We start from the raw sequence: 27,617 nt of genomic DNA on the forward strand, positions 1-27,617 counted from the left end.
ACAAAAATCACAAGTCTATTTTTATAAATAATAAGAATATGAATCAGCAGAAATTTGAGGCATTGAAAACCTCCAAGCAACCCCACAGACAGATAGATTAACAGATAGATGATGATCCACAGAGTTCCTGCAGCAAAGCTTTAAACCTGAGAAATCATGAATCAATTATAACTTAAAGCATCCATTTTAGCTCAGATACATGTGCTCTATGCTCAACTGATTTCTATCCTGCTTTCTGGCTTTACACACACATATTGGTTGGAGGTCATAAAGCATCTCTCAAACGTTCTGTATCTCAGCATCTCAATGTGTCCCTACTGATGCCTGCTTAGTGATGTCTCCACTAGTAACATGAAACCACGCTTAGTGGTTTTCTTGTCATTTTATTAAGTACTCTTTTCATTAACTAAAAGAAAAAAGAAAAAAGTTACATAATAGCACTGGACACACTAAATTAACAGTACTACAATGGCTCAGCCTGCTGTCAGACCATTCAAACCTGGAAAAGGTCACTGAGCTACCTTATGATGAATGGGAGCCGAACTCCCCCTTCCCCCTCCTCCTTCCTACTTTTTATTTCAGTCAGACTCCTAGGCTGCACAATTTTACAACCCACGTTCTAGGCAAACAATTTGGACCAAAAACCCCAACACATCCTCCCTCAACTCCATCCACTGTTTCCCACATCCACAGCTCCCACCCCTCACTGATACCTTTTCTCTTCTATTCTCCCTGGGTCAATTTCTTTTTTTGAATGTATTTAATTTCATTCATGCATATTTCTTGACCTCTTCATTGACAATTCAGAATGTAAACTCTGTTTTACCATTACTACAGGATTGTGTAAACATATTTGTTTACTTGTTTTTAATGTCATGTACACATATTGATTTTCACACAAGGAAATGAAACAAATAAACATAAGAAATATTTATTAGTGAAAACACATGAAACATCACTTGCTGGAGGGTCTGTGGGGGGAGTGGGGGCAGATCATCACCACATCTTATAGGCTTGCCCAAGATTGAAACATTTTGGAAGAATATTTAGGACATATCTTTCTATCACTTTAGGGATGAGATGATAGATGCCTTTTGAAAGTACTCACATAGCTGCAAAGAATATATATATATATCCACATTACTAATGAAGTTGAAGTTATCAATGATCTCATTGTATAAATATTCTGTAAAAAAAGCACCAATAGTAGACCCTACAACATTGTTGCAATATCGATATCAAGACATTTGGTCAAAAATATTGCAATGTTTGATTTTGTCCACATGGCACATCCCTATTAGATATTATTAAGGCTAACTTTTCTTCAGTGATTGAGAAAAGACCTGTACATTGAAAGATGGACAAAATGGACTGTGTATGTGTTTAATTAGGGGTGTGATTGATAGCCGACACTGATATAATCATATCTTACAATTTCAGTTACCTCTCTACTGCTGTATATTGTATAATGTCATGTGCAAAAACTTATGACTGCTGAGTTTACTTAAATGTTTATTTCAGTGCCATTGTCCTTGACTAAAAATACTTCAGAAACTTAAAGCATATAAAAAAGAAATATGTATTAGTACTAGTGGTCTATAAAATGCTTGTATTTTTCCATCGTCCATCCCTGATATTGTTCCCTACTAACTCTCATGCCACCCTGACAGTCTCATGTCCTCTGCTGGCTTCCGTAGGCATTCCTTCACTGTCAGTGTGTGTGCGGTGACAGACAGACCGTCTCTGAGCCTCCAGTCCTCTGCAGCTCTGCACTATGGAAGAGATTAACAACATTGAAGTGGTTCCGTGCACAGAGTCCGACTACCTGAAGCCGTTCAGGGTGCACTACAACCAGGTGAGCTGCTTCTGTGTGACGGCTGCTGGCTGCTGAGGGCTAATAGCCCAACCCCCATTCATTTGGCAGCTAGCAGGCTAGCATAACATGAAGGCTAAGCTGACCTCAAACACAGACGGTGGTCGCAACAATTTGCGTTGCTTTAACCACACTGACATCGTGTCGGGTGTGTTTTCACATGCAGTCAGTTTCAAGCTGTTGTTGTGTTTTGTGTGGCAGCTCAGAGACAGCTATGAGCTAATATGCTAACGGTAGCTTGCTGCTGCAGAGGTGTTTTTTTTAAAAGGGGTGGGGGGGTGTTGAGCATCACCGTTAGCACATGCTTTACATTAGTGTAAGGAGGTTTATATAACACGATTTGGCGAGAAAAGCAGTTTCTAGTATGAATAGAGGGTCAGGTGAGACTTGTTGATTTCAACTGTTAAATTGACTCATGTGTAAGTGCAGTCTGGTGGGTGTGGAGTCTGAGGGTCAGGGGTCTACATATAGTTCAGATTTACAGTAATAAGGGACACTGTACAGCTTTACTTGTAGGTCCCCTCCAGATATGTCTAAGATGTATATAAAATATTCAGCTTTGACTAATAATTTATGTCTGATGTGTTTTTCTGCATAAAAAGTTCAGTCATCTTCAAAATCTTTAAAATGACACTTCCTCCTTCTCCTTTATTAAGGATTTCATAATATCTGAATATGTAAATATATTTAGTGTCCAGAGTTTAACTGGTGGACACAAGATGTCTCCTACTTAACCATACATTTTCAATGTTTGTGCCCTGGAGGCTTCAAGTTTCCACATCACACCAGTACAAGTTTAATAAACCAGGATTGTCCCCGAAACTAGTTGTGATGTCACAAATCATGCTTAAAGGGCCCACCCCTTAAAAATCTGATTTGTGTTGAATTCAGAGAAAGTTTCCACTTTTAGTAGATGAATGTTAGTACCTAGCGCTACATAATGAAGCTCAAACATTTAACTGCAGGAAAAAGAAGAAAAACATATTTTAGTTTGGAGGGGGACTTTAAATGTTTGTGTAATAGTTAAAACTAGCCTAAATATCTGTTGTAACACACTGTAACCTAAGAACAGGGTCAAGATGGGACATGAAAATTTATTGGGAATTACACATGGTAGATGACCTCATTTGTAGATTTCTACATTGTAGTCAAATTATTCAAATTTAATCATTGACGCAACTATTTTTATTATTGTTACATCTCTTTGTCCAGTTAATCCAACAAAAATGTCTTTTTCTGACACATCAAACAAATAAAATACCTGACAAATCAAGACCTTATCACATTGTGGCAATTAGTTAACAGTTACAAATCGCTATAAAGCAGTCTTACTCATTCATTTACAGCGTTGCTCAGCATGTCTAACTACATTCAAGGTATTACTATGAGGTGTAGACAATAGTGAACTGTAATACACTTACATAGTCATATTTCCCAATTCTAGATCTAGATAGAATTCAGATTTTCTAATATCAAACATTTCTGATGCTGCTACAGTGCTCACAGTTCAGATTTAGTAAAGCTTTGCCACTGCATTGATTCACTCCAGTATTATAGGTGTGTCCTACAAGGCTTGTGGGTGCAGGTATATTTGTTCTATATACATTTTTAGCTGTTCGTCCAGGTTGGGGTGGCAAACAGGGCAGAGTGGTGGACTGAAATCTCATAAACTGAGTTTGGGAGCTCTCAGATCTCATGTTTTTACAGTAAATGCTCAAAGGTGTGGAATGATGATCCTGATACAAGTCTCTAAATCAGTATTGCTATAGCTGATTTTACATTGCATTTACATTCCTGTCAAATTTTTTTTTAGAGTTCATAATGATGTCTTCAGATGCCTTGTTTTGTCTGATCAGCAGTCCAAATTTAAAGTGATTCACTTCTACCATCATCTATGATGGAGAAAACCTTCAGATCATCACATTTTATAAAATGAAACCAGCAACTATCAGTGTTTCTGCATAGTAAAATGACTAAAATGATTATTTTAATTATCAAAATTGTTGCCCATAAATCCACCAATCCTTGCAGCTCTAGTTATATCTGTTTTATAGTCTCCTCATTAAAAATATAAGTTTGTTCTTCCTTCCAACTAAAAGAAAGTGTAATGTGCTGACTATGCGTTCCTGATGCTCGCCAGTGAAGTGAGATATGCTTCTACCCCAAACACAGGCTGCAGTCCAGATGAATTTATTTTTAGGATTCAAAATATTTGTGTAGCTTCTGTTAGTCAGCGATGGCTTCTGATGTCTAAAACCTGAATAAGGACAAAAATATTGTCTTAAAACTCACTTTAAAAACCCCAAAAATACATCAGTGCCCTCACTGCTTCCATTGAAGACGACAAGAGGATTTATTTAACCTACAAGAAGAAGAAGAAGAAGAAGCTATTTTGTTCACTCTGTGCTTGAAACAAATGATTACTTCAGAATTCTTTATCTAGATTTATAGATATATAAAAGTTGTATATTTTTTAGGTGACAAAACTACAACTGGTAAATGATTTTAAGGTGGTCTTTTGTAGTTGTGCCTTCAATATTAGAAGCTAAATTATGTCATATATGATGAGGGGGGCTCACTGAGGAGTTTAACCATTTGGGGTTCACACCTGTGACAGGAGAAGGGGGGTTTAATCTTGTCAAGAGAACAGTGGAACGGCTAAGACAGCAGATGGACAACAAAAGAAGTGATGGTAGCAGTGGTGGTGGACCGTCCTCCCTTTCATCCTCGTCATCCTCTCCTCAGTAGATCAGGATGGGCTGTTCAGGGACGCCCCCCCCTCTCCTCTCCCCCTCAACCACCACCACAAAGGCTTTTTTGACTCCCACTGAGGGAGCATCTCTTCCACAAACCTTTTTACGCTTCGCCGCACATCTGCAGGCTCACCATGGTCACTCGCAGAAACACACTCACTGAAAGTAGGTAACGTCACGCCTGAGAGGCTCCCTTCATCGTTAGTGTTTATTGGTGTTTTGTCTCCTCTTCCTCGCCTCTCTACAAAGCAGGTGATTGTCCCCTGTTGACTCAGGGAAGCCTCTCGTATTGCTCCCTCGTGCTTATGTTGAATCACGAGTTTCTTCTTACAGCAGGCTAATTGCCTTCATTTTATTCATCATAACGATGTGAATTATTCATCTGGAATTATTTATCTGGTATAGTTACAGCCCTTGACCCCTCACTCCTTCATGAATATGAGATCCATTATGGTCTTTAAACACAAATGACCATTTTGTGTGTGAATTTATGTATGTTCTGGAGGTGGAGAGAGGATTGTCCTCATGTTATAAATCTATGAGATTGAAGAGGGACGATCACATTTTTCCTTTATGAAAAACTTATAATGTTGGATTATCAATTATTGTTAATTCCTTTTCTTTCTACCTACTAATCTTGGGCTGGAACCAACAATACTATTAATCTGGCAACTCTTTTCTTGATTCATCCATTAACAGTTTAGTCTACACAATGTCAGAAAATAGTGAGACAAGATGATGTCTTAAGATGTCTTCCTTTGTCCGACCAAAGGTTCAAAACCCAAAAATATTCTATTCTTATTATCACATATGACAAAGAAAAGCATTAAATCATCACAATTATGAAGTTGAAAACAGCAAATATGGGGTATTTTTGCTTTAAAAAAACAACTAAAATGATTATAGAGTTATTATTGATCGAGTAATCAATTAATCCACAAATGGTTGTATCAATCAATTAGTGTTTCAGCATCACACCAGCCCTCATATGTTGCCGTTACCTCACCTATATTCCACTGACACTGCATTTTGTGTGCAAATGTGGTCAACAGAGGTTAAAACAGAAAACAGGCAGCGGTCAAGTCCTCCAAGTCCTCAGCTGTATCTCAGTCAGTTTGTATTAGAGGGACCAAACATGTAAAAAATGCCTTGATGCGATCTGAGGTTTACTCGCTCTCTGTGTAGACTTGACTGGAGGACACAGTCACATGGGTGTCTACTTGGGAAGTGTGTCCTTGTGGATAAGAGCCCACTTGTCAGGCTGCTTATAATGCTGGTGATACTGTACTTCCTCATTACTGGTTGATCAGTTTATGCAGGTATGGTTGACAATTCACTTACATTGCTGTAAATGTGATTCCTTTGTTCTAAAAGCTCTGCTGATCAGTAGTTCCAATGTTGTAATTCGTGTGTAATAGTCTTGTTGCCTTTGTTGAGGCTGCTGAGAAAACAGACACTCAAGCTATATCCAGAAAAAGATGATTATAAAAAATGATTAGAGCTGCTTTGGTATTGATTTTTTTCCCCCTTTCCACACAAACCAGCAAAGCCATTCATTCATCACGGTAACGGCTATAAAATCATATTTATAAAATAATTTGTTCTTGAATTACGTATTGGAGCAAATATAAGCCGACCCCCTCATTTTCCAACACCTGTTTTTGGCATAGACTGTATAAAAGAACATCCGTGACATCACCCATTGGTTTGTGGACTGCTGCTCGGAAGCCAATAGTTTCTAATCTGGGCAGCGCCATCTTGAAAATTTCAGGTGCATGCTGGGAAAAATAAAAACACGGATTCTACTTATATGGGTATGACGTAGCAACGCCCTAATGCATACCCCGCTTTATCGTCAAATATAAAATCAGGGAGGCCAAAATTTCACAAATGAACATCATACGACATTGAAGAAGGCTTTAAACTAGCGATTGAAACGTTTACTGAGGTTAGAAATCAAGTGAGAAGTTGGTGAATTCTCCATTCACTTGTATAGCGATGGAAGTCCTTTTGACACCAAAACCGTCGCCCCCTGGTGGCCTTTTGCTAGAATGCAGTTCTAAGTTACTTCCGCGTTGGCCTCATTTCAGAGGACCGGAACTCCCCGCCTGGTTTTTGGACAAATACTTTTTGAATATAACTTCCATAATAGAATATTCACATTGTCACACACTCTCCTACCAGGAAGCGGTTAGCATTTATAAGACTGCCTTTATCATCTGTCACAGTGGTGTTTGGCAGTTTGACATAGCAGACACTTTGGGCTTGTTTTCGCTCATCATGAATTTAGTTCCTTCGTGACAGAAAAACTTGGTAGACAAGCCTTCAGGAACTCCTGGAGGTTAAACTGGAGTAACAGAACACTTTTAGGACTGATTGACTCTAATACACTTACTGTAAACCGACTTCAATATACCAACTAGCCTAGCAACAAGGCTAAAATAATGAGTTGGTTTTATACATGGGTGCCGCCGCTCAGCTTATAAGCCAATTTTTCCCAGTGTTCACTTGTGGTATTGCGGCCCAAAAAGCATTTTCACCCATAGACCACCATTGTAAAAGAGACATCTGTAAACTCGAACTGCAGACAAACTCAATTATGGCTCTTTCTATTATGACTTTTTGAACCATGGAGGTTTTATATGTGTAAAACTTTCGTCGAGCCAAGAAAAGCTATTTAAAAATCAGTGACATTATCACAATGTTAAGTCTATGGGCTGAGCGGGAACTTGCTGGCGGGGCCACTGCGCATATTCAGTGGGCTGAAAGCAAACCTGGAAGCTAGACATTTTTTTTGGCGTATGCTTCAACCGTACAAATGTTATTGGACTGAATGGGCGCCATCTTTGGTACGGTATCCAGCTCTTATAATACATCCATGGTTTTACACCTCTACTTTATCCATTAAAAAAGAAAATCTGATGTTGTGACCTTAATTGTGTTGACCCTGGATGTAAGACGACCAAAGTTTTTCAGATGAATTTCCGGCAAAAACAACCATCTTATATTCAGAACAATATGTCAAACTTTTTAAAAGCTTATATTCCTGTAGTCTTGTAGTCTATTCTTTATCGCCTCTATAGACTCAATGTCTATCTTTATGTCTTATGTATCTAAAATGTCTTAGCCTGAGAGAATAACTAATGTCCCATCTCTTGAGCCGCTCACTCCGCAGTGAAGTGGAGATCAGCATGACTCTGCGGTGGGCGTGACGTGATTGCGTTACCGGGGTAATGCGGTAACGCAGACAGCTCTAGCGATGCTTATTAGACTTTAAGCACCTAAAAGATCAAGCCCATACATCCCTCTCTACAAAAGCTATTCACACAGGAGCCTGTCATTTCTGATGCCCAAAGCCAGAGGGACCACATTAATTTCAAGGTCCTGTGTAGCCTATTCGCGCTTTTCTCTCTATATCTCTCCCTCTCTTTCTCTGTCTGTGGGCTAATCTCTCCGTCATAATCCATGTCCGCCATGATTCTCCGTCTCCCCAGGGCCATTCAAGCCGCCCCCGCCCCCCTTCTCTCAGCAAGTGGGCCGAGTAATGAGGGGAACCCCACCATCTGTGAGTGGTGACAGGATACCAGAGAGGGAGTGTGTGTGTGTGGTGACACATTCATGATGAATAGTTTTACCTCTATATGCAGTTGCTGGAAGCTAAACTTGTCATCTTTATAGCCTTTTAAACATCAATCAAAGTCAGAATGAATGGTGACATTTTGATATGATTATTGTAAACAGACTAAGCCATAATAAAGATTTGCTGTTAGTTTAGTTCAATGAAATAAATAATTGAATGAATGACAGGAAATCTGAAATTTTAGAGTAGGGGTGCAACGATGAGTCAACATTGTCGACAAAAATCGATGACAAAATTAGTCGCAGACAAATTTAATAGTCGATAATTGTCGGTTACGTCGTCAGGCGTGTTTTTCGTGCTTTGCGGAGCGGTGAACAAAAGCAGCTTAACAACACACACTGCAGCATTAAACAACTTAACCCAACTCTGAGGTGAAGAAATTAACTCTGTGCTCAGTCTGTCTCACTTCAGCAACACTGCGTCGTCTAAGTGTGTTGGACAGTGATGACTTTCCCGGAGCTAACTGGAGGCTGCTCTCCCTGCAGGAGACTGTACCGGCGGCAGCACGGAGCGTGCACACACACACAAAAAACGGTTTTCTATCACTCATTTATACCAATGATATAATGTTACTGTGTGGATCAGTTTACCTTGTTACACTACGCGCCCTACTTCTAGTTTATGAACTAACAGCTTCTACCTGCTGAGATCTCCAGTCAGAAGTAGGAGAGGAGCAGCAGTAGGTTGACCTCAGGTCTCCACTGAGGAGTTTTGTATGGTAGCCTAATGATGCAAAAATTAAAATCAGTCACACCAAATAAACCACAGTTCATACTGTGAATATGTACTTTCACAGACACGTTGTATTTTTTCTGGGTCGTGAGTAAAATCATTAAGAATCATGTAAAATCAGTCTTTATACCACCAAGGTGAAGTGGTTTAGTCTTGACTCTTGGTTGACACTGCTGGAGGATGGTAATATTGATTTATAAATGTGTTTGTGCAGTTTACTTTTATTAGCAATATGTTATCATTCGTAATAATTGAAATAACTTACCTCTATGTATATACAAGAATTGTTTCTATTCCTTGTATTTGATTTTTTGTATTCATGATTGTATATCATTATGGTATTTATGGTTATTTCTATCTATTGATCTATATATATGGGGGGCCCTGAAGGGGAGTTTGAACCACCACTAATTCGATTAGTCGATTAATCGTTTCAATAATCAATGACTAGTCGACTATCAAAATAGTCGTTAGTTGCAGCCCTAGTTAGAGTTGAACTTGTTCCTCATTTCATTAAATGTTTTACATTATGGGAAGAAGTGCATCTGTGACCAAATGTTCTTTTGGTTGCCATGGTTTTTTGTGTCCTCTTTTGATTGGCGGTGTGTGGTCACTGAGTCTGCACTCAGTCATGATCTGTCTCTGCTTTCCATCTTTGACAGTAGAGAGATATTCTGCCAATCCCATCATCTCTTTTTAGGGGCCATATAACATTATGATCTACTTTGGCGTTTAGTTTCTTCTTTTCAATGTTCTAGAGAGGTTTCTTTACAGTGTGTTGAAATTTGGTTGACTCTGATTGGTGTTTGGAAACCAGTGTTGGGCTCAGCTCTTGGGTTTAGAGGGTTTTGGACTGGAGGACTGGATTTAAGGTGATTGAAACATTTGAGTGCTCTTTTTTGAATGTTAATTGTCAGTGGATATGAGTAAGCCTTGGTGCATGGAAGCATCTGCATTTGATAGGTTTCTCCACTCTTTCATTTGTGACAGTTGATCGTGTCATCAGCTAGGGCTGGGCAATTAATCGAAAAATAATCGAAACCGACATTTAGAAACACTAATCGACTTAATCTTGCTCATGTCAATTAACTGTGGTGTTCACTGTTGCCATGACAGTAAAGGTTGCATATCTTTAAGGAATTTGAAAACTTGTCTCCAGTGATCTTTTTTTAACCAAAACCATGATCTTTACATAGTTTTAATCAAGTAAACTAGACATTAACCACAGCATCACACCTTAAAACATCATTATTTTCACTCCCTAAAGATCCTCATGTGCGAAAATATCACAAAATTTCACGTGACGGCAGTGTAAAATACAAAACAAAAGAAACTGTGAAAATACATAATTGTTCATCAAGGGTGGAGATAATCGTTCATTAATCGTAATCGTGGTTAAAAGTTAAATTAATTGTGATTTTGTTTTTTGCCATAGACGCCCAGCCCTATCATCAGCCATTTTTAAACAAAAAATCTCCGATTCCCAGTTGGAAATTTCAACTGGAATGCCCCCTGAAGTTGGGTTTCCGCCTCAGAAGGTTGGAAGAAGCTCACCAGAACCGACCACAAAATCCAAAATGGTAACATTGTGTATCAACAGTGTGAAAGTTGTAGTAATATCCTGTTTATTAGTACTTTTGTCTTATTTGTGTCTCATTAAATCAGTCATACATACAGCACTGTCCAACTTCTATCTGTGGACGTTGCTATGATGTTTGTACGTGTGGCTAACCTGGCTAGAACTGGCTTTCTGACTTCTTGAACCGGAACACTCCAAACTCGGGTGTGACGTCATTCACAGGTCCAACCTCCAATTTTCAAGGTAAATGAAACGCATCAGTAATTTGCTATTAGAGCTGGATCCTCTAAGTATTGTGGTCAGGCAAGACTCAACAGGCATTTGCATTGTCTGTGTTACTGGAACTGGCCTTCATTTTTCATAGCCTCAAACCATGTATTTGTTTTCTAATTACTGGTGCTGTGATTCACCGCTGTGGTTCACAAAGCACTTTTATTTTTTATAAAGCATTTATTAGAACAATTATTAAGAGTATCAACAAAAGAGTAATAAAAGGTACTCCACTTTTCTGTTGTACAATAATTATAATTTATTCATAAGGCTATATGAGTACATGTTGTCAAAATAGTAACTATTTATAGTGTAGAGCTGCAATAATTAGCCAATCGACAGACAATTAATCACCAATTACTCTGAGTCATGTACTCATTTGAGTCTTTTTTTAAAGATTTTTTTTTGTTTAATAAAAAACGGCCACATTCTTTGGCAACAGCCCCTCAAATATGAGTATTTACTGGTTTCTTTAGTATTTTTTGATAAAGTGAATATCTTTTGGGTTTTGGACTATTTATCAGGACATTTGAGGACGTCATCTAGATCTTTGGGATTTTTTGGGATTTTTTTTACAATTTTCTGACTTTTTATAAAACTGAATGACAGATAAATCGATAATGAAAATAATCATTAGTTGTCGCACTACACTACTCCATAGGTAACCTCATTCTTGCATCAAGGAAATTATGGGTGAAATATCTCCGAACAGTTGATGATATCTTCATTTTCTTCGTTATTTTGACAGAACAAAACATCCATTAAAAGAAAGCATAAAGATTGGGATCAGAGGCAGCATAGCCCTTGTATTTATCTATTAATTCACACATACAAATACCCTATAATTTGCTTTTAAAAGGCATATTGTCAGGAAAAACGCTCTGTCTCATCCATTATTCAGTAAGCAAAGCAACAAGCCACAAGAAGTGCATCCCCGCCTTAGTCATGACAAATGATTTATCACACACGCCTCTGCAATACTTTTGCTTTCATGGAGGAAAAGTGAGAGGGTGTGGCTGGCTTGGCCTGAAGGAGGAATGATGGCGTGTAAGACACTCGTACACTTTGTTGACATGCGAGTAATTACACCACCAGCAGACTGTCTGCAGCAAGCACAGCGTCTCTCATGACTCCACAGTGAGTTTTGACAACGCTTCACTAATCGCCAAAGCCAGAGCGCTGATGAGTGGGTGTCGCCTCTGCCTTCAGGTCATCATTTTTTTCATCTGTTTCTACAAGATCCAGTTCAAGTTTAAACAAAATCTGGACAGAATACATTTGTTTCTTTAGATTTTATTTGACACATACATCAGTGGTTCCAAACTGGTGGGTCGCAGTCCAAAAGTGGTTCATTCTGGGTGGCTTGTGAGAACTGGGCTCAGCTTAAAAAAAAAGGAATGTATAGACAACATTGGGAAAACACTTTGATATTAAAATACTATTTCCCACTCCCTACTTAATGGCAGTGCTACAACACACGACGTAACAGTACAAGTAACTTATCGATCATGTGACCCTTGCCTTGCACATTTCTTGACTGTAAGGGTCTTTCTTACATAGAATACATTCAGTTTGGTTTTACTAACACTGAACACAAAACACAAGAAAAATTAATTGTTTTAGTAATAGTCATGTAAAATTTGTAACTGCTGTTGCAGTAATAGTAATGTTGGTTTTGAACCCTAATTTAACTCCTCACAAGAAGGTTGTAGGTTTGAATCTACTGACAGGCAGAATGGATGCATGGAAATACAATGAATTGGCCAATGTGTGGACTGTGACTTGATGACTAGACCGGATGGTAACCACTGATATCACATAATCATGTGCATTATTAATGAAAAACATAATTATTTAAGGGACTGAAAGTTAATATTTTTTTCAATTATTGATTATTTTTCAAATTAATTTGTCTTAAAATTGCTTGCTATGTCCAACAAACAGTTCACATCCCAAAGGTAATAAATTAACAGTGATATAAGATAGAAAAAGGTTTGCAGATCCTGCAGAGCGAATGGTTTTGCAAATGCATTCAACATGAACAATTAAAACTCAACCATAGTTGAACATAGGCTATTTGCAACCTTTTAATTCAGACTGTCCACCAGAAGTACGTGTTGGCGTGTCTCAGTGTGTTTTTAAGCTGATGTAATATCTTTCACAGTACATAAAAATTGCACCATATTAATAACCATATAAAAAACCTTGGCAGACTTTGGCTTCACCTTTCGCACTTCAACATAACAGTTAATGATGCATGGAGGCCACTATGCTATCTTGGCTTTGTTGAGGCCCCGTGGCTGTGACCTGCTAGGTCTTGCAGTATGTAATTTGAATGTTTGTTGAGATCATTTAGAGGACTTCCAAAACTTAAGCGTTCCATAGAAACTGGGTGGAAGGTAGGAATTACTGTAACTTTCACGGGTGACTAAAGGGATAAACTGTTGTTGATAAATTGGGTAATGAAAGCATTGCAGAGCTTTCCTCAAACATCCTTCTTTGATGCAAATGTGAATGTATTACAGTTATCACCTCTCATCACTGTAATTTTGAAGTGTTGCTATTGTTTTTTCCACAGTATTCAGTCTGTGATATTTATATCCTACCATCAAAATTAATTTGAGAATTAAAGGAATATGACAGACTTATTTGAAAGGAAACAAACTCCCTCTCACTCTTCAATCTGCCCCATTTATCCCCTTCAGATAGACATCTAAAAGTTGTACATTGCAGCTCACAGTACACAACAGTAGCTTTATTATGTCTGATTCTATCAGTGTAATCAGTCTGCCATTTCACCTCCTCCCATTTCTTGGGTGGTACTGAAACCACACCACAGCTCTCGCACAGAAAATGACAAATCTATTGTAGCTGAAATAAGCCAGTTCTGGTAAAGCTGTCATCACTGCGTCTGAAAGAGCTGGTGGGTGGAGAGGAGGTGTAGCCTAAATATGAATCAAGGCCATATTTCCTCAGGCATAGAAAATATAGGCCAACTTTACTATATTTATACTGCATATGATGTGGAGAGAGGAATAGTTTTGTTTCAGTTTAATTCACACATTTCCAGAGTTAATTCAAACAACTTCAGGAACCCTGCTGAGGGGCAGCCGTGTCAGACTTGTGTTAAGTTACTGCTGATGCAAACCCGAAATTACCTGCTTTACTGCTTAATATTAAAAGCTGTTAAAGTACTAAATTCTTCTATTGTGAAGAATTTACAGGAAATGATATGTGTTGGCTTTGCTAGTGGCGCTAAAAAATGGTCAACACTAGGACTGTCACAGTAATTACGTTATCCACTTATCGCACAATTACGTAATTACAGACATTATCATGTCTATATATCGACTTATCATGTGACACATGGACAGGACCTTAATCTTTTTTTTTAACCTTAATATTGCCACACTTCACATTTTCATGTCACATTGGCTAAGCAAGTAGTTGCCTCCATTCCTCAGTATGCCCTGTCCCGGCCCATAATGGCAGTCTGCGTTTTTACGGAAGCATTGTGCCTGTTCTCCATTCTCACCCCCTTGCATCATTATTATATTATATTGTATTATATTATATTATATTATATTATATTATATTGTCTTCATGTCAGTGGTATGAATTTATCCTTGATATGACAATCCTGTCCTTTATCACGTTTATTTCTGAGAGAATATATCGTCCAACAAAAGTAGTTATCGTGACAGGCCTAGTTGACACAAGATTTGGAGCCATTTCTTCAGTGGGTCAGTTAGAAATAATGCAGGGAGGAATAGTACCAGCCACAGTGACAATGATGTTTGATGAAGAGTTGCAGACAACCAGCACGCCTTCAACAGCTACAATGATTAGTCAGTGAGTCAATTTGTCAGAATCGGTTCATCATTTTGAGTCCTTGTTTTTAAGAGAAATGTCCAAATTCTCTGTTTCCGGTCTGTAAAGTATGCATGTTTTCTGGAGCCTGTGATGTTACCACGTGTCATCAGTGATTTTGTAATTACTCTCACTGTCAGAAGGTGGAGACAAAAGTCCCGACCTCCAGCTTTAAGTTCTCTGTGTGCCAGAACATTTCTCTTGATTTCTTTTGTGCTTTTTACACACCTGCCTGTGCAGTTTGAGTTCCCTGCTGGAAATTTACTGGAGTACAACACCACACATCTTGTTAATGTGATGATGTGACCAAAGGGCAATTACAACAATCTCAGTCACTGAACTTGAAATACTGTGGGGTGTGTTACAGCATTTAGTCATCAGGAATCCCTCCTTGTCACTCAACCCAGCCTGTAAAAACACATCTGTTTAGTTTCTTTTCTTCATGTATTCTAGAAGTGTGAACTTTGCATCCTTTTCTGAGCTGTGGTGTTCTCAAAACAATTGACACTTGAAACTCACAGAAACACCTACATTTGTCTATTTGGCACATTGAGGAAATAACAAGATCATGAAGATCGTTTTTTTGCCTGTTTTATTATGTGAGTATTTTCTGGCATTGTACCGCAAGATGTTAATTACAGACCCTGACAAATCAGCAAGCAAATGACAAATTCACATGTTTCCCTATATCAGCTACAACAATATCTAATATATCTTTAGGAGGGAATAAAGGTATTTCAGTGGAAAGTTTTGCCTTTGCAAATCATTCAAATAAATCAGGACCATTGAAGTTTGTTATTCAGTAACATCCTTGTTGCTGCTACACTTGATAAACTTTTTCTTGGTTGTGGTTTGTGGTGTTACACGTCTAAACAAGCATCAGTTGCAGGGCAGCTGATTGCTTTTGCAAGATATTAAATAAATCAGAGATGGCATGCAATAGAGGTAGTAAGAGTCATATACACTCTGACTCACCTAACTACAATGTAACCACTGTGTTTACAGAGTAAAACAGTGTTTGCAGTACTAAAACCCTAGCTTTAATTGCATTCACTTATGCTGTTCATTTTGTTTCCTTCACAGAATGGCACAAAGAAATCCTGGGACTTCATGCGAACCCATGACAGGTAAAAACATATTTTATTCATTACTTTCAGATGAAAGCAATGCTCCTGTGGTCTAATAACAAACAAATATAGAGTATATTTGATTTCTGATTTCCTTTTGACCAAGTTTATATTGCATGACTTCACTATGAAACCTATGACATAGCTATATAGAAATATACAATCAGCAGTACTCTCGTGTCAGGAGACACTTGGCAAACTAAAGAGCTTTTGCACAAGCATCAGCCTGAATCTGATCTCATTCTCTGGCACTCACACTCAGATCAGCAGATGAGGATGAATTTGCTGGATTGGCACCAATCCTGACACGTACTACCAGTGAATCTCTTAATCTTATATCCACTCTCCATCTTTTGACATGCCAAAGATATTTTTTCAGATCAAAATGCTGCACAAATTGTAAGAGAATTTCAACACACGTTGATGATGGAAACTTTTTTGAGTTGGAATAGAGTTTTGGCATTTTTTCTTTAAAAGTCAAAATGTATTGATTATCAGAATACTTGGCGATTCATCTTCTGTAGATCGACTAATTGATTAAACGGATATTATTGCTCAGAAAGTTGCGCAATACTGAGCATGGTCAGACCACAACAGACCCTGTTGTGTGGGAACTGGCGCCTCATTATTCTACTTGGCAATGGCTATAAATGTCTGAGCTTCACAGGGGGCTGTGTAAGAGAAATATCACACATTTGTGTCAAAGCCCTGGTTCCTACTCTGTGTTTTGCCTGGGGTACCATAGTGCCTCAAGGTACGTCTCAGGTCATTTAAGCCCTCTTTCCTCCACTCCTGACTCTTAAGGGTGGTCCTTGTGAAAAATAGTACCACAGAGACAAAAGCAGTAAGCCCCAAACCTGTACTTCCAAGAGGAAATAGCCCATGGGAACATCCAGCTCTTTCCCAGGTGCCAAAGTGTTATTCCCACTTTAGCATGTAAATGGGCCCAGGTTTGTTTTGCATTTTTGGTTAAGTGTGCATAACATTCCACCTTTTCAGCAGGATTCATTTTTGCTTATACGTCTTGTCAAATTTCAAGTGTATTTTTTAGATTGTTAGATAACTCTAAGAAGTGACGGATTTGATAAATTCTTGTTGTTCTTCTAGTCCCTTGAGTATGTACTTGATGGGACTCATTCTTAAATTATAGATTACAAATCTTAGATGGTTTATCAAGATGTTCTTTTCCCATTTATACGTACTGTGATGGGTTGACAGTGGTCAGCTCTACAACCAAGCAGGACCACAACAGTGAGTCCATCCCCTGCTGTGAGAAAACGGTAAAAACACGTGTTCATGGCTTGACCCGTCCATGGAAAGACAGCATAAGTTAACCCAGGCATCTTCACGTACATCCTTCAGCTCCTTCTCAAGGTGTTTGCTTACTTGATTGGATATGTAATCCCTTCAGCATGTTCTGGTTCTGTTCTTGGATCTCATCCTAGTTGGATATGCCTGGAATACCTCCAACGGAAGACATTCAGAGGCATCTTAATCAGATGCCCAAATCTCAGCTGATTCTTCTCAATGTGAAAGAGAATTGGTTCTATTCCCAGCCACTTCAAGATGTCCAAGCTTTTGACCTTTGCCTAAGGTTGAGTCTACTCATGCTGTAAAAAACTAATCTTAGCTGCACTCATCTCAGACTCATCTTGGCCACTTATATCTCTCTAATTCATGACCATTGGCGAGGGCTAGAAAATAGATCCGCTGGTAAATCACAAGCATTATTTTCAGACTCAACCCTTCTTTCACCAGGACAATGAGGTACAATGCTACATAAGCTGCCACAATCTGACACGCTGTACCCTCACTGGTGAATGAGGAGCTTCTTCACTTCATAACAACTTACCCCCAACCTGAAACTGTTTTCTGTCAAATGCCTCATGGTCTAGTGTGCACTGATGGTCAGTGCCCAGTGACGCCAACAGAACTCAATCACTGGCAACAAGCTGAGAGGCAATCTTGAAATCTCCATACTGGACACTGACCTCTTTTTGACTGAGATGCTGTTCATGAAGCAGAATTGGTAAAAAGGTTAAAAACACTCACCAAAAACTTGCTTCACTCATTGCCATGAATGCAGCGCCCCAAGACATCCAGTGGGATACTGTTACAAGTCTCTTCCATATCTACAAAACCACATGTAGACTGGGTGGGCGAACTCCCACTGCTTTGTTATTTTGACACCTACATGTTTATTGGAGTGTTTACATATTGGTGCGTCTTTATTGCTGTTAGTGTCTGTTAATGAGAACTTGAGTATTTGTCAGTGCTGGAAATTTAAGAGATCATGGTCAACAGAAAGATAATATGGCGAGTTCTTTAGCATTGTCATTACTGTAGTCCTGATACACGTGTCTGTGATGGGTCCCATACCTTTCATTCTGAAGAGTTTGGGCAGAGCTGAACACTAGGGTTGGGTACCGAGTAGGGCTGCATGATATTGGAAAAAACTAACATTGCAATTTTTTAGGCTAACCCTAACCCTGCGATATATATTGCGGTATTAAAACACGTGTTCTGTGTCGGCAGTGCCTTTCATCTGTTGCCACAACGAGGGTAGCTCAACTAACTTGTTTGCAAGTTGCAAAGGCTTCTGAAAAGTTTTTTTTGTTTTGGACGACATTCAGATCTGGCTCTGCATTCGTCATACTGAGCTGTGTGGTGCCGACGCAAATGGTCAAACAAGTTAGTTGTGTTACCTCTCGTTGTGGCAACAGATGAAAGGCACTGCCGACACAGAACACGTGTTTGGTCGACATCATCCTTCTTTTAACCGAAATAATTCCAGATAACTGACGTTGCTTTTCTTTTTAGCAACAAGTCATCATTTTCGGTGGTTTTCTCTTGTTCGCTGCTCATTTTGCAATCGTTGTTGTTGTTACCAGCAGCGTCAGCGCCTCACTCCATGTGCAGGTATGCAGTGTATATCAGTCAGCTACCCTTGAAATTAGATGAGTTCATTCGCCTCCTACATCGCAGGCTCTGCAATGTGACTATCACGCACACGTACATCGCCATGATGATGCTCAAACAATATATCATGCAGCCCTACTACCGAGGTCGGTACTTTTAATGGTACCGGTATACTATGTCGGTACTACCGAGTATTGATTGACGTCAAATCAAACAGTGCCAAATTTCAGTATATTCAGACTCATCGTTCTTGAGCGAACACAAGAGCTGGGCACATGTCAGACTGGGATTTTGTGTCCCTGTTTGACATTTCATGCTCGGGTACAACACTGCTAACAACCTGTGGCAGGGTTCTTCGAGATGTCTCATAAACATCATTACAGCTACTAAACTCAGTCATGGTGTCACACCATGTGTAACTCTATTATAGCGCTACACTTACACAGATGCATTGTGGGAAAACAGTGCTAACAACAGAAACACATGAATACATATATTTAGAAGAAATATGGTTAATATAGGCTAAATAACCCATGTGGATATATTTTTATATATATTTTTTATGTGTTAAATTTTTGCTGGACAGGTACCACTAACATTTCACTAAACATTGTGCTGTGTATAATTGTGTTTGATAATTATATAGTCTATTTTTAATGTTCATATTTTCATACCTTTTTATATATATATTTTTAAATGTTCAAAAAATTTCAAGTAAGAATTTTGGGACTTTTTGGGTTGATACTTCAGGAGTTACAGATTTAGAGTAAAGTACCGAAATTAAGTACTGTTCAGTATGGGTACCGGTACTGGTACTGGCATCGGTCCGAAATGTGAACGTTACCCAACCCTACTGAACACTCAGGTATCCCCAGTTAAATTTTCTGGTTTTGTCAGAACATTCCAACACCCAAAGATGATATATTTAAGATCTTACAGGAGTGTTTAAAACAAGAAAAATTTGGAAAGCAGAAACTTGATCTTTTCTTAAATTAATTGATTATCTAACTAATCCTTGCAGCTCTACAAGAGATCTATATTATAAAATTGTTGGTTATGACCAATATAATTGCGTCAGTTCTGGTATCAAAGCTAAATTTGTCTTATATCAGTTCAGCCACTCTTTCCCTTACACCACAAAAAGCCTGATTACACTATTAACCACTTCAGACCTGCTCCTTAAATGCCTACCATTACCCAGTTTTCCTGCTGTCCAGCCGGAAGCCCCCTGGAGAAGGCACCAAGTTTAACGGTGCATGAAAAGTCTTGAGTGTCCGCTTAGCCCGCTTTTTGGTTAAACCATTAGAGCTTCTTTTTTTTCAGCGGGAAGCTGTAGAGGAGCAGTAATGGTGTGGAACAGCACTACAAAACCCAGACCAACCTCAAGGGACAGCCTCTATGCCTCAGGCCCATGTGTCCCACTTTTAGCCCAGATCTACTACATTATCTTATCCATTCTTGTGCTCTACAGTGGTGATATTTCGGCACTAGACTTCTTGTTTCAGTTGTAGGTTGTCAAATACATCATTTTCCCTTTTGGAAATATTACAGAAATGTATGCCACAAAAGCTGAGACAAGGAGTGATGAGGAATGAGAGATAAATGTAGGTGATCAATAAAGACGTCAAAGAATGGAGAACTGGCTTTATGTATTTGTAGCTGGGTGGGCCTAAATATGAAGCCCTGAAGGCTTCACGCTTATAACAAAGTAATTCAAACAAAATGTCGTCTGAACATGTCTCAAGACAAACCCTGTTCTTTTCCTTTCCTGCCAACCTTTCTTAGGTTTTCCTAGGAAGAATGCAAGAAATAAAATAAAACATTTTCCGCTAAATTAATTTTGATATATTTTTGTGACTGTCTATTATGACTCCTATGGTGTAAGAGTGCATTGCTGGACACGTTTAAAAGTCTTTTTGATCAGCAGCTGCAGCAAAACTAACATTTTCTACTCCTATTGTAAGCAGTCATTTGCAGGGAAAAGCAGCATCTTATGACTTCAGTATTATCTGGAATGAATCTATAATTAAATGTACATTCTCAGCAGTAGGAAGTAGTCTTTATTATAGGTTTCATGACACCTAAAACATACTGAATGAGTCTAAAAACAGAAACCATTGTGGGTCAGGCATTGTGCGCAGACAGAAAGCAGCCTTGACAATCATCATTGTTCTTTAATGAAGATAAACCAGGTCAGCTGACATTCTTACATATTGTTCAAAACACACACATCGGGCTCTCAATTTAAAAAATCTGTGTCGCAAACAGACATTTAAACAGTATCAGCTCAGGCCCTGTTGCTAGAAGAAGTTGTAATAGCAATCTGCTGGTTCCCTCTTACCATGGGAAAGACAGGGCAGGGCTTCCTGCCACCTCAGACACATCCGCTTTCCCAACACAGATCCCAGGCCTGAAGTCTCCACTGGCAGCGACAGTCTCAGTTCACATCCACACACACAGCAGTGAACCACCTGTACTATTTATTGGGTGCCACCGCCGAAGCGCCGACCTCTTATTTCTTTCTTTACATCCTGCTTCCTAGGAGTCATTGTTTAATCTGAAATAATGTGGTTCTCTTATGTCAGAATAGTGTTCATTTTTGCCTAATTTTTAGTCATTTATTAAATTTAAAATTAATTAAAATTAAATTTGTTTTAAATGTTATTCAAATCAGATTTTAGTCATTTCGTACTGAAATGTAGCACTTGTTTAAATTGTGTTGAGTCCAATGGGTCACACAAACTGGTGGCATTGTGACATCTGATGCCCATACAGTAGCACACATCACAACGCCATACAGATTATGATACTGTAGATGGTGGCTAGTAAGTGCCAATACAGATGGCGGAAGTAATTAAATCAAATGCTTTTCTGGAGAAGTCCTTTTTAGAAATAGGCTAGTATCATTGTGAAATGCCACTGTCATACACTGATAATGTGTATTGGCCCTCGATATTACTTTGTATTTTAATTCAAGTATCATTTATTTGCCAAGTATAGAAATGTCAGGGGCAGGTAGTAGCAGGTGTGTAGGCTGGGAGGGAGGGTTAGACTTTTATGGCGCAGGGGGGGAAAATGTTGTGTTTGTGGTATAGGTTTTTAATTGTATGTTATCTAATCTCATAGAGGAGGGGCTGGGGTATGAGGGGTCAGCCAGGATGCCCCTGGTCCATTTCCTGGTGGTAGAGGTGTGGATGTAATGGAGGAGGACAGGCAGCCTGTCTCTCTGTCTGTCTGTCTGTCTGTCTGTCTCTCTCTCTCTCTCTCTCTCTCTCTCTCTCTCTCTCTCTCTCTCTATCTCTATCTCTATCTCTCTATCTCTCTCTGGGTGGTTGAGGGGAACCAGACCAGTATGGAGGTGGTCAGGCTGGACTGAATGATGGCGATGTAAAACTACGTCAGTATTCCCTGCGATAGATTGAATTTTTTGAGTTGCCTCAGAAATGATAACGGTTTCTTTCATTGTGAATTACAGAGTAGTCCTTGCTCATGTCTTAGTTTTAATCACATACTGTATTTAAAGGCACATTTTAGTCATTAAAGATGAAGCAGGTGGAAGTTGATATTGATTTGTTCAGTAGAGATAATTGTAGGTCCATCATCCCAAGATGCTGAATATTCCCGGTCAGAGACTCTTTTAGCCCATAAACCTCTGACTCCTGCTCCTTTCTTTATAATAACTTGTGACCACATCATAAGGAATTTAAACGCTGAGTCAGTGATGACCGACAGCTCTCCTGTAGCCAGAGTCCCACGAGACAAAGCTGAAGGAGAAGAATGTGTGTGATGTATGATGTAGCCAAAGAATGTAGTCTGATTTGTCTTTATTTTAACATGTTTTGTTCTCCCTTCTTCCTCAGTGTATCAGTGCTGATCTTCAACACCACCTCACACTGTTTTATCCTCGTCAAGCAGTTCCGTCCAGGTGAGATTTCTTTTTTTTTTCTCTTCTGTTGTACCAGCAGTTACCGTACAATACAGTTTATTCATTTTCTTCTTGTCGCCACGCTAATCTTAATTGTTACATATATCCTGTGGCCACTTTCACTGAAAAAGCAGCGTATTACAATCCCTGTTTATTCAACTGGATCTGAGCAACAATGCAGTCTCATAAATAGACCGCAAGAGGCCCCTTTAAAAAAGCAGCCTAACCTCCTTTGTTAGCAGTCGCCAGGGACTGTTCCACACCGCAGTGTGCTAAATTCAAGGAAGTCTGGGCATTGATATATTTTTTTCCCTCCTCTCTTGTTGCTGTTGGAGGGGGGGGGGGGGTCCTTTATCTGAAAGAAATCAGACTTTTGTCCACAACCTATAATGAGATCCATTTCTAAGCCACAACCAACTTGGTGGGTTCAGACAATAATTTAAGTAGGTTAAGTTGAAAGTAGGTTGTGGAATTGAGGCAGACATAAAAGTTTTAGTCAGGATTTGACAATGATTTGATGTGTTGAGTTGTCTTGTGAATTGCATGTCCACAATGTTTTCCATTTAACTGAGTGGTGTAAAATTGTGTAAATGTGACAATTACCAACCAACTTTAAATGAACAATGCTAATACGTTATTTGAAGTGGCAGTTATAAGGATGCCTTTTAAGAATAAAGCTGCATGATCACAGATAATCACAAGATATTTAAAAACGATTAATCATTAAGTTTCACAAGGTTTTAAAAATGGCCAAAATAATTGTCTACTGAATTTGAGATGAAATAACTTTCACTCATTGTCTATATGAAGTTGATTACACTACATCTACAGATACACAGTACAATTTAGTGACCTTAAAAACATCTGTATATTTATATATGTTGGATTCAATGACTGAGGAAATGATGAGGTATATGTAAAAAATATGTTTTCAATAGGTGGCAGAAAAAAAACACATAGCAAGTTAAATAATAAAAATGAGAATGATGTCATCGTAATTTGGCGCTTTTCTCCTGCATCTCAGCTGTATACATGTGCGAGTGGGAAAGGAACAAGACACAGCCGCCTCAGTCTGCCGAGAAAACCGAGGAGGGCGCCGCGGAAGCCGCCGTCCCCGAGTCTCAGGAGGGCCAGTCGGCCTCAGAGAAGGAGGGCTCCTCCGCGTGGCCCCCGGCCTCAGCGGGGATCACCTACGAGCTCTGCGCCGGGCTGGTGGACAAGCCCAACTGCTCCCTGGAGGAGATCGCCCGACAGGAGGTGCTGGAGGAGTGCGGCTACGACGTGCCTGCTTCTAAGCTGAAGAGGATTACTTCTTACAGGTTAGTTTATTTACATAATATCTGCAACTATATCAGTACTCAGAGAGGGTTTAGTACATTTTCATTGTCCTTTATAATGTATATAAGCTTCTATCACTCCCACTGGATTTAATGTCCCTTAACAATTACTTTCTTGTTGTCCTACATAGTGACATTTCCATTTTCATTTATAAACCTCCTTGAGCTATGTTCACTCATTCATTATATCATTTCAATTTATTCTTCTGAAATTCAAATCCAGATAAAAAATTTTTAAAGCATATTTGTGTGACCCAAACCCTTTTTAAAGAAAAAAAACATTTGAGAGGTTGTAGAAAAGTGTTTTCGTGATGGGGAAGCTCTATGATTACTGTAGTACATGGGATTAATAATGGAGATACCATCTTCCTGTGCTCGAGCTAGTAAAATAGCTACATGAGAAACGGTGCCACACCTGTACAGATTGTTGATATCTTTTATAAAGAATAAGGTATTAAATATCACCCAATTCTGTTTTAGACCTTTTTAGCCAACTTCATTCCAATTTACTACCACAGGTTTTACACACGTTTGTAAATGATATTCAGTAGGCCTCATTGAAATGAAATACCTAATTGTTGAGTTAACCCTTGTTGTTCTGCCTCCCCAAAATAATTTAGCTAACATGAACACAGTTTAGACTGACAAATCAGGCATTATCAGACTCCTTACAGTAAGTGTCTACACACTCAACACATAGGTTTTTTGGCTAAAACCTGAAAATTGCCATAATTAATTAAAAAAAAGAAAAGTGATTAAATCTTCCAGTATTTTCCAGTACTTTCCTTGAGATGTGATACTCTTGTCCCAGCTTCTACCATTCCTGGAAACATATGAATTCATTTTATATCTCTGCCCAGAACCTCCTGCGTTTCTTCCTGGATTTCTTCCACAGTGGCAAATCTTGGAACTACCATTAGTAGTTCCACCAAGCTGTAGATGTACGCAACCTTGCAGCAAACCCGATCACTGCACCCTGCTCCCGTGCTATCGACAGCCTCCGGGAACTTTTGGGTCCTCCCTCATACGGTTTAATCCTCACACTTGTCGAGCTTGTTAGTAGCCGCGTGCATTCATTGATTTGCTTTCTCAAGAGGAACAGGCTTTCTTGATTCTGGCTTTTGTTTTGTTTTTTAATTGACCAAGTAATTGGGTGAGTGATGTTTTCAGTATTCTATAATAGGAATTCATACCAAAAAACAAGATGGAGGCACATTCGATGGAGCTACCTTGAGTTTTTGATAAGCAAAAGATAACAACTTTAGAGTCGGACGTCTGAAACTACACATAATGTAATGCACCCAGAGGAAAGTATGTAATCCGGTCTGGAAAACACTACAGTTTGAAAATATATATAGAACAAAAAAAAATTAACCTTAAGTCAGCAGCAGTCAGGATTTGGAGGAAGTCCTGCAATAATAACAGATAAAAAAAAAAACCAAAGAAGAGAAAACGACATGTGCCGCTGAGGTCATGCAAGCGAGGTGGAAAGAAGCATCAGGCGAACCATCCATCTTTGTCAGCATATTATTACATATATTATTACAAGCCACAGCTCGACACAGCAGTTCAAAGCGCTGGGAGAAAGGAAAAGAGCAGCACCTGGACAGCTATGACTGACGGCTCTCATAACCGTGCGTTTTGATTTGACTCGCACACCTCCTCCAGCTCTGTTGGTGTCGTCTGCGGCCATTGTTATATGTGGGCTCCCTCCATTAAATAGATAGGTATCGTCTTAACCCTCATGACCCCTATGAGGGTGGTTTTGAAAGAAGCACACAGTGTGGTGAAGCTCTGTGCTGCTAACAGGCAACTTCAGGTCACATCTATAGTGTGGTTTAAATGGCAAAGAAAGGCTTCATTTATGTTCTGAGTGTTGCACATTATCAGCATTGAAAGACTGAATCAGCCACATTTCATATTGCACTGTATGTGTCAGGGTGTCAAGTGTGGGCACAGCAGTAAAGTGTTATTTTTATATTTTGTGAGGATATGACGGTTAAGATGATATTTTATTTTTTGTTTTTCTAAACCAGATACTTCCCATTACCTGCATTTATTATATGATTTGTTAACCAAGGTGATACATAAACTAAACTCCTTCCTGTAAATACACTATAATAGATTTTTACAGTGAAGTGTGTTGAAATAAAAGTACTTAAAAAGATTTTGGACTTTTACTGCATATTTTAAGGGCTGGGTATCTATCTATATCATATACTTTTTCCACAAGTTACATCTGCCTCTGTGCATTAATTACAGAGCTGTAGAGCATGGAAGTGGTTAGTTTAGCATGTAAAGGTCTTACAGGTAAATTAATTAACGTTGGACAAATCTAGGCTAGCTATTTCCCCCTCTTTAGTCTTTATAAATGGAGTGCGCCTTTGCAGTGATTTAGCATTGCGCTTAAAAGTTAGGGGAACTTACAAGAGACAGGTTTTTTTTTAAGATAAAAATTTACACAGCAGAGGCAGCAATATCCTGACTTTTAGCTCCTAATATGGAGTCATTTCTGATAATGCCACTCAGTAGCATCTTGTCCTAAGACACTCAACCCCTCCCAACTTTCCTGCTTCTTTCTAACCACAGTTTATAATGCAGACTTTCTGTGAAATATGTCAAGTCTCATCTCATGTGTGCATTGGTGGAATGCTCCTTTAAGACAACATGAAACACTAATGAATTTGAGAATTTTGCTCATTTTCTTTATAGTCTGGCTATAGTCTGTGAAAGGTGTCGCACTGGCACCAGTGTCAAAAAAATCTTCAAATCCAGCCCTACTCTATGCTGAATCCTTAAGAGTACACTTTTTTTTCTCCCTTTTTTCCCCCCATTAGGTCAGGCGTTGGAGTAACAGGCGCCAAGCAGACCATGTTTTATGCCGAGGTGTCCGACGACAACTGCGTGAGCGCTGGTGGAGGTGAGCCCCGGGAGGGAGAGCTTATCGAGGTGGTCAAAGTCCCGCTGCACGAGGCCATGACGTTCGCCTACGACGAGCGCATACCCAAGACCATGGGTGTCATATTTAGTTTCATCTGGTTCCATAATAACATGTCTCCCAAGTACAAGATCTCTACCAACGTGTAACTAGTATTAACCAACCCCCCTCACCCCACCCCACCCCCACCCCCACCTTTAAAACCATCTACCCCAAATTAATTCAAACACTGGCCCAGCACATCCGCTCTTCCCCTTATGGCTCTTCATCCTTTTATTGCCTTTTTGCTTATTGGCACATGATGAAGGGTGGGCCCCTCCTATTGTTGCCAACAGGTATCTTATAAGTTTTGTCCTGTTTAGCTTTTATGTGATCTTCATATTTTTCCTAAGAACCAATTTGCCATAGCTGGTTGTCACTGGCACTTTTTTCTCTTGTCTTGATACTTTTTTTTTTTTTGGTCTATTTGTTAATCATTTCATTTATCGTGCCATCTGTCATAAATGGCTGCATATCACTGATTTCATTTGCCTGCCCTTGAGTAAAGGAATACTCCACTGCTTTTATGAAAGCAAAAAAAAAAACTTCCACATAGACAAAGTGTGCAAGCAGAATATGGTATGTATTAAGACGACACTCAACATATAAACAATG

The 27,617-nt window shown here is 39.1% G+C and overlaps 1 protein-coding gene across 1 annotated transcript; it reads left to right on the top strand.

Annotated features, from left to right (window-relative positions):
- The first annotated feature begins 1,730 nt into the window (after positions 1-1,730).
- On the top strand, positions 1,731-27,117 carry nudt14 (nudix (nucleoside diphosphate linked moiety X)-type motif 14). Its single transcript, XM_053337156.1, has 5 exons — positions 1,731-1,855; positions 15,801-15,844; positions 22,624-22,688; positions 23,713-24,007; positions 26,863-27,117. The coding sequence occupies exons 1-5, from the start codon at positions 1,775-1,777 to the stop codon at positions 27,110-27,112; spliced, it is 735 nt and encodes a 244-aa protein (XP_053193131.1). The 5' UTR covers positions 1,731-1,774; the 3' UTR covers positions 27,113-27,117.
- Positions 27,118-27,617: the final 500 nt, after the last annotated feature.

Source organism: Scomber japonicus, chromosome 17, assembly GCF_027409825.1.
Source record: "Scomber japonicus isolate fScoJap1 chromosome 17, fScoJap1.pri, whole genome shotgun sequence".
NCBI lineage: Eukaryota > Metazoa > Chordata > Actinopteri > Scombriformes > Scombridae > Scomber > Scomber japonicus.

Excerpts from the sequence above, each read along its gene's own strand:
- nudt14 (XM_053337156.1), top strand. The coding sequence starts at position 1,775 with ATGGAAGAGATTAACAACATTGAAGTGGTTCCGTGCACAGAGTCCGAC. Across the intron at positions 1,856-15,800 it reads TCAGGGTGCACTACAACCAG|AATGGCACAAAGAAATCCTG; the intron begins GTGAGCTGCTTC and ends TTTCCTTCACAG. Across the intron at positions 24,008-26,862 it reads AAGAGGATTACTTCTTACAG|GTCAGGCGTTGGAGTAACAG; the intron begins GTTAGTTTATTT and ends TCCCCCCATTAG.